General features: G+C 40.2%; 1 protein-coding gene across 3 annotated transcripts in view; it reads left to right on the top strand.

Moving 5' to 3' along the window:
* The window catches only part of LOC131205338 (protein phosphatase 1 regulatory subunit 12A), a 59,012-nt gene that overhangs the window by 40,207 nt on the left and 12,805 nt on the right, over positions 1–6,000 (top strand). For all 3 annotated transcript variants that reach the window (XM_058197401.1, XM_058197403.1, XM_058197402.1), the window contains 2 exons: positions 1,440–1,952; positions 2,026–2,076. In XM_058197401.1, the coding sequence (XP_058053384.1) occupies positions 1,440–1,952; positions 2,026–2,076 (564 nt within the window). The remainder of the gene's footprint in view (positions 1–1,439; positions 1,953–2,025; positions 2,077–6,000) is intronic.

Here is a 6,000-nt window from a genome sequence, read left to right as displayed (position 1 = left end):
CTTGCTCGGTTATTTATAAAAGTGCTACTGGGTATACAATGCTGTAAGGATTTCCTTGAGGTGCATACACAAACTAAGCTGACGGTTTTCCAACTAGTAAGCATGCTACATACAATTGACCTTGCGATAAGCAATCATTTTCTAGGTTTAATCCGCATACTGCACATTTAATCCGCGGGAATCGGGATCGGTCGTCACGCAGCCGGCCATGCTTTCGATTCCCGATGGCCGCCGTTGTCCAATAAGAAGAAGAGTATGGGAATTTGGGACAGTAGTATATCTTCCCGTTTAACTTCAAATCCCTTTCAACTTCCACAACTTCCAACAAATAAAAGAAAGAGTTGAGAAATTCGGTTGGATAATTCAACCAGCCTTGCCACAACATCGATTGACAAGAACGTCATAGCTTCTCCACGTATTCCCGCTAGATTTCTGCCGTTGACAGCATTCACGTCGTTATGTTCCTGTTATTTAGTGCTGTTTGCGATAATTTTCTCAATCAGTTGATTTGTGGTAATCATTAGATTACAGCAGTTTGTTGGCAGTGAGATAGAATGTGTTGATACTTGGGATCTTCCATACCAAACCTACCAAATTCAGCTGGTGCGAGTTTTGCTATGCATGCAAGCGGGAAGGGAAGCCGATCGGATACATCACCGGGAAGTCCGATCCTCTGAAAGGCCGGAGAATCGACAAACAAGAACGAAATGAGACGTTGCGACGCAAGCCGGGATCAGCTAGTTATAATTAAATATAAGTTGGTTTTAAATAATATGTCGTCGGTATTTGAAGCCGAAAATCGAAATTCACATGGTGCAATGGGGAGAGATCCATCAGGTGGCCTTTGTTTTTCAAACAGTCTACATACACTTTTGATAATGCGTCATAAAACATGCTCCTTGGCGGATCCCGAACATCGTTTTGACACATCCACCGAGTTCAAGAGGTTCAATGTGTCTGGCAGCCATTTGGTTTGATTTTTGATAAATCCTTTAGCTGGAACTAAATGATTTCCCAAAAACAGCTTCCTCCCTACCAGAAATACAAAAATGACTTGAGAAAATGTTTCGTAGAGAAATGGCAGAAATTGCACTGCAATTTATTTCTCATGAAAAGGCGAAAGATTATAATAAATAATAATAAACGAGTACTTGGTAAAAATTGATTTCCGATAGATTAAAAATAAATGTTTTGAAAGTGTGAAACACCATCTGATCTGATGAGTATCTGCAATAATGTAGAATAAAGGAAATAAAATTAAGATATTTTTGTCTTTATACATTCTATATTTTATGAACCTTTTTTTCTAATATTATTTATTATTTATGATTACATTTAAGAGTACAACTTTGAACTTAAAATTTGTTTAATAAAGCGTTGGTTTTCTTCTTTTTGGGCTTTTATGATTAATTGATGCTTTTCTGTTTATCTAATTGTAGTTCAAACTTGAAGATGTGTCCACAATGACTGTCGTACAACAACCAACGTTGCAATCAGCCGTCAGTGATAGTCCAGCGCATGAGCCCTCTTTCACCAACAAGGCAGGAGCAGAGCACGGTACGGTCACTACTAGGCTTACATCGGCATCGTCGGGATTGTCTCAAAGAGGGCAGCAACAGCACAATGGCGATAGTTCTGGAAATGCTAGAACACGGCCATCATCAGCCGCTGGTTCAAAGACATCATTGTCTGGTACTGTTTCTTCTGGCGAACACTACAATCGTGTGGCGAGCACAACGGAATCCGTCGGCGCAACTGATACTAGTCTACTCCATTTGCGAAGACCACCACGATCTGCAGCTGGAACGTCTTCTACGGGTGTCAACGCCGAGGAAAACAAGGAAAACGATAAGGAAAATGATAGCCGTACGGCACAGGCTACGCAAGCCGTTATTCAGCGGCGTAGACGACAGAAACGTCGCTCGACCGGTGTTGTCCCGGTTGGTATGGAGGTGCGACCCTGACAAGAAATAGCATCAACGTTTGTGAATTTCATGAAATGAATTGCATTTTCTCTCCGCACAGGATCTCGACCCAGACAGACAGGACTCTCCGGTAGATGGTGACGAAAAAGAGGTACGTATGTTAGAGCTTGTAGTAATGGTAAAAGAGGTAGAGGTGTTAACTCCTCCGGAAGTTCAAATTTCAATAGAACATCTTTTTTCAACGTGCCCGGTGAATTGTGTTGCAAGATTGATGATTTGAAATACAAAATTGCTTTGTTCGCTTCAACAGCTGCAACAATTACAATTAAAGTCGTTTGATATGAGAAGTTACATAGAAGTCGTTTAATATTAAACATCGATCGCTTTCGAAATCTAACAAAATGTAAAAGTCAAGGCCACATGCAATTGTGATTAATATTGGATAAATACTTTTGTCATTGTAAGATGCCGACATGGCATCAGATGGCACGACAATTCCCATGTCGTGCCGGTCTCTTGAATCGAACTGAGGGCAGTTGCGTGACAACAACGAGCGTTATCCACCTGTCCTTTGAACGAGCGCTAACGACCTATCCTTGTCCTTTGAAATTGTCAACCATTTGGAGTCTCTATTACTCTTGTGACCGGAGGCGTGATGGTGATCGATGCCGTCTTTATCTGCCCAATCGTAACGGAGCGTCGTCCTTTCATGGGCCCCTTCTGTTTCCGGAACAAGAAAAAGACACAGGGGGCCAGATCTGGGAAATATGGTAGCCGTTAGTGTGTTGTTTGGTCAAATATTCGCGCAGAAACAACAACGTGTGAGCAGGGGAGCAAGAGCCAATTTTTGTCTTCCCACAAATGAGGGAGCTTGTGACGGATTGCTACAGGCAAACTGTGCATAACTTGCAGATAATATTGCTTATTGACCGTTCTATCCTTTGGTAACAAATCATGATGCACCACGACCATGAAATTGAACAAAACTGTAAGCAAAACCTTCACGTTCGTCCGAACTTGGTTCTTCGTCGTTCTCACCTTTTCGGACCTCATGAAAATATTTTGAATAACCGAAAGCGCTGGAACGCTTGGATCAAAATAACTTCACCATAAATATAAAATATCATTATGTTTTGAACACACCTCGTATATCCCTGTATATTCGCTTCCCTGTATCATTAATTTCATGGTGTTTTGAAATCACAGGCCTGGAATTTTGTAGTTTATGAATATGGTTGGATGAAAATATTATTTTTGCATGAATTTAAAAACTCTAACTGCGGGGACATAATGCGGGATGCGTAACGTAATATTTTTGACATTACAGATTAATGCCAAACTGCTGCGCTTCTGTGAAAAAGTATATGTTTTGGCCGAGGCGTAGACAGTTTGGCATTGCAAATTAATTTTACGCTAGTTTTTACGTTTCGTGTGGCCTCCCAGTAAGATATTCCGATTTGCGTCAATTAAGCACCGTTTTGTTGGAAAATTGTTGCCTTTTTGAAAGTTTCTTTATAATGCCTGTCTTGTAAAAGTCTTGGTAGTTATTGCCAAAAACTCGAGCAATCCATTTGCACAATCTTTTCTTGATCTCAATTTCTCATCACTAAGGAAATTTTTCAATGCGCGAAAAAGGTGAAAATTGCTTGGTACAAGATCCAGACTATGCGGTGGATGCATGAAAACCTCCCCACCAAGTTCCCGGACTTTCTGGCGAGTCAATAAAGACGTGCGTAACATTTCGTTGTCCTGGTGGAACACAAAACTTCTTCCGTTGGTCGATTCTGGTCGTTTCTGATCAATTGCTAATTTAGACGCTAGTAAAGGTGCAGTTGTTGACGGTATAGATCTGAATTTAGTGTTTAGCAACACAGCAGCAGCTCATAAAAAAGATTCCTTTCAAGTCCTACCATATACCCAGTAGAATCTTCCCAGAGTAGTGCTTCACCACGCTTAGACCACGATCATTTTCATACAGTATTGTCCTATAAATTCCATTCCTCACCCGTTATTTATTTATTCTTAATGGGTTGATTTCATCCCGTTTCGCCAAAACTTCGTAGATCGAAATTGGACCCATTACTTTTTTTTTGCTAATTTTGTTGGTTGGTTGGTTGTTGGTAACCCAAACATCGAGCTTCTTCGTTGCGTAAATTACTTAAAACTGTTTGATGGTTAATCTTTAGCTCCTGACCGTTGCTCTGATTACTAAAATGCTGATCAACGTTGAGTATTTCTGTGATTTTCTCAGCATTTTACATAAACATAACCATAAAAAATAACTGAAACAGGTCAACGAAATCAAAATTACACTTAGCTAGCTGTTAGAATATCGGTATCATAAAAACCATGCTCAATTTCAGCGACCTAGCTTGAAATTTTGCCTTTTACAATGAAAAAATGTCAAATGTACCGAATTTTCACTTTATTGACTCCTCTTGTTAAGACCCTGCAAATCACAAACAAATGGAATACGCAAATAACAATGAAGCCTTTTATAAATTGTGAATGTCAGTTTTAAAACGAGCATAAACTTGAAACTGTACGATCGATACTTCGGTCAACCCATTTTAGAAAACTGAATCGCTTAGCACAGAACAACGTGTTAAAATTGCTAAAACTTGTTACAAAAGTGAGGATGCGACAACGCTAATTTTTCCCGAAAAGGTTACTGTTTGGTGGGCTGGCGTCGTCATAGGACTCTATTTTGTCGATACTTGTTTACTTGTTTACTTGTAATACAAACACTTGTTTTACTTGATACTTGTTTTACTTGTAATACAAACACAAATTCACCATAAAACTATTTTATTTCTCGCACCAAAACTTCAATTTATCGTGAACATTCAAATATAAACACAAATAATCTGTCAAAACACAAGACTTCGCCCCAACCACCCAACTACCAAGTATACGAACCTTGGCCAAAGTTTCTGAGCGTCAACAAAGTAGATTTGTGATTATTGTCAACTTTGCATTCGGCGTACGAAGTTGACGTCGTCAACGCCGACAACCGGAGTGAAGTGCCCCATAGAAACTCATAGAAGACAACGCGGTTTTGACGTTACTTTACGTTCCAAAATTTACTTTCCAAAATTTCAGTTCCCGGTGTGTGGAGGGCTTTAGTTTTCCATGTATTTTTTTAAGTTTTGTTCTGAAACCACGAAATGGATGATCCTGTATACTGTATGATACATACTATACTGTATATGTATACTGTATGGTATAAATGCGTTGTGATTCATAGTTGCACTCTAGCAGCACTCTACTAGCTGCATTTTCTTAATCCCGGTTTTTTTGTAGCCGGCCGATACGTAAAATCCTAATGATCATCCGCTTGGTTCACCATAGGCAAAGTGCATTCGCCTGCAACGCCGATATTCGAAACTATAGAAAAAAGGCTGTTTCGTAGGAAAATTCCACGGTTTTTGAGGGAACAATCGTGGTCGACGAGCTCGTATCTTAAGGTAATTGACCTTTGCGTAAAGACGTACGCATAGGCACGGCACATTGAACGGTGCACGGCAACGTAACGATGGGTACTTTTCTCGTTATTCTGCCTGATTGTGTGCCAGAGGAAATCCACGTCATCATATGGTTATCCAATTCTATATTTGTCCGGTCAAATCAACGGGAAAAGTAGGTGCACTGTCCTTTCCTAGCTTCTATAATTCTCTGTCTGTAGTTGTCTGAGTTCTTTCGACCGCTGCACCTTTGGGGGTGGTGGTTGAAAGAACGGACCATCAAGTAATTCGAAGAAGCTGTGATGTAGTAAACAGCAGAAGTTCGCTTCTTTAAGTAATCTTTGTTCCAATAAGGAACCAGGATTTGAGCCAATGAAGGCCAAGAAAGAGGTAAGAGTCGCTATTTTTGGTACAATGATTCCGTTTATTTTTGAACGATTGCATATTGCGAACGATGCGGTGTAGTGCGTCTTGCAAGAAGATCTCAATTGTATGGTAATGACTCATCCACTGGCAGCACAAACTTATTCGAGTGTCCCACCAATAGATCGCACCTTTAAATCTTTGGCTTGTGCATCGCTTGTTTGCGCACATCGTTCACTTGCGTCGAT

This window comes from Anopheles bellator, chromosome 1, assembly GCF_943735745.2.
Source record: "Anopheles bellator chromosome 1, idAnoBellAS_SP24_06.2, whole genome shotgun sequence".
Classification (NCBI taxonomy): Eukaryota; Metazoa; Arthropoda; class Insecta; order Diptera; family Culicidae; genus Anopheles; species Anopheles bellator.
The sequence above is the reverse complement of the archived record's forward strand: the minus strand, read 5'-3'. Positions and strand labels throughout refer to the sequence as shown.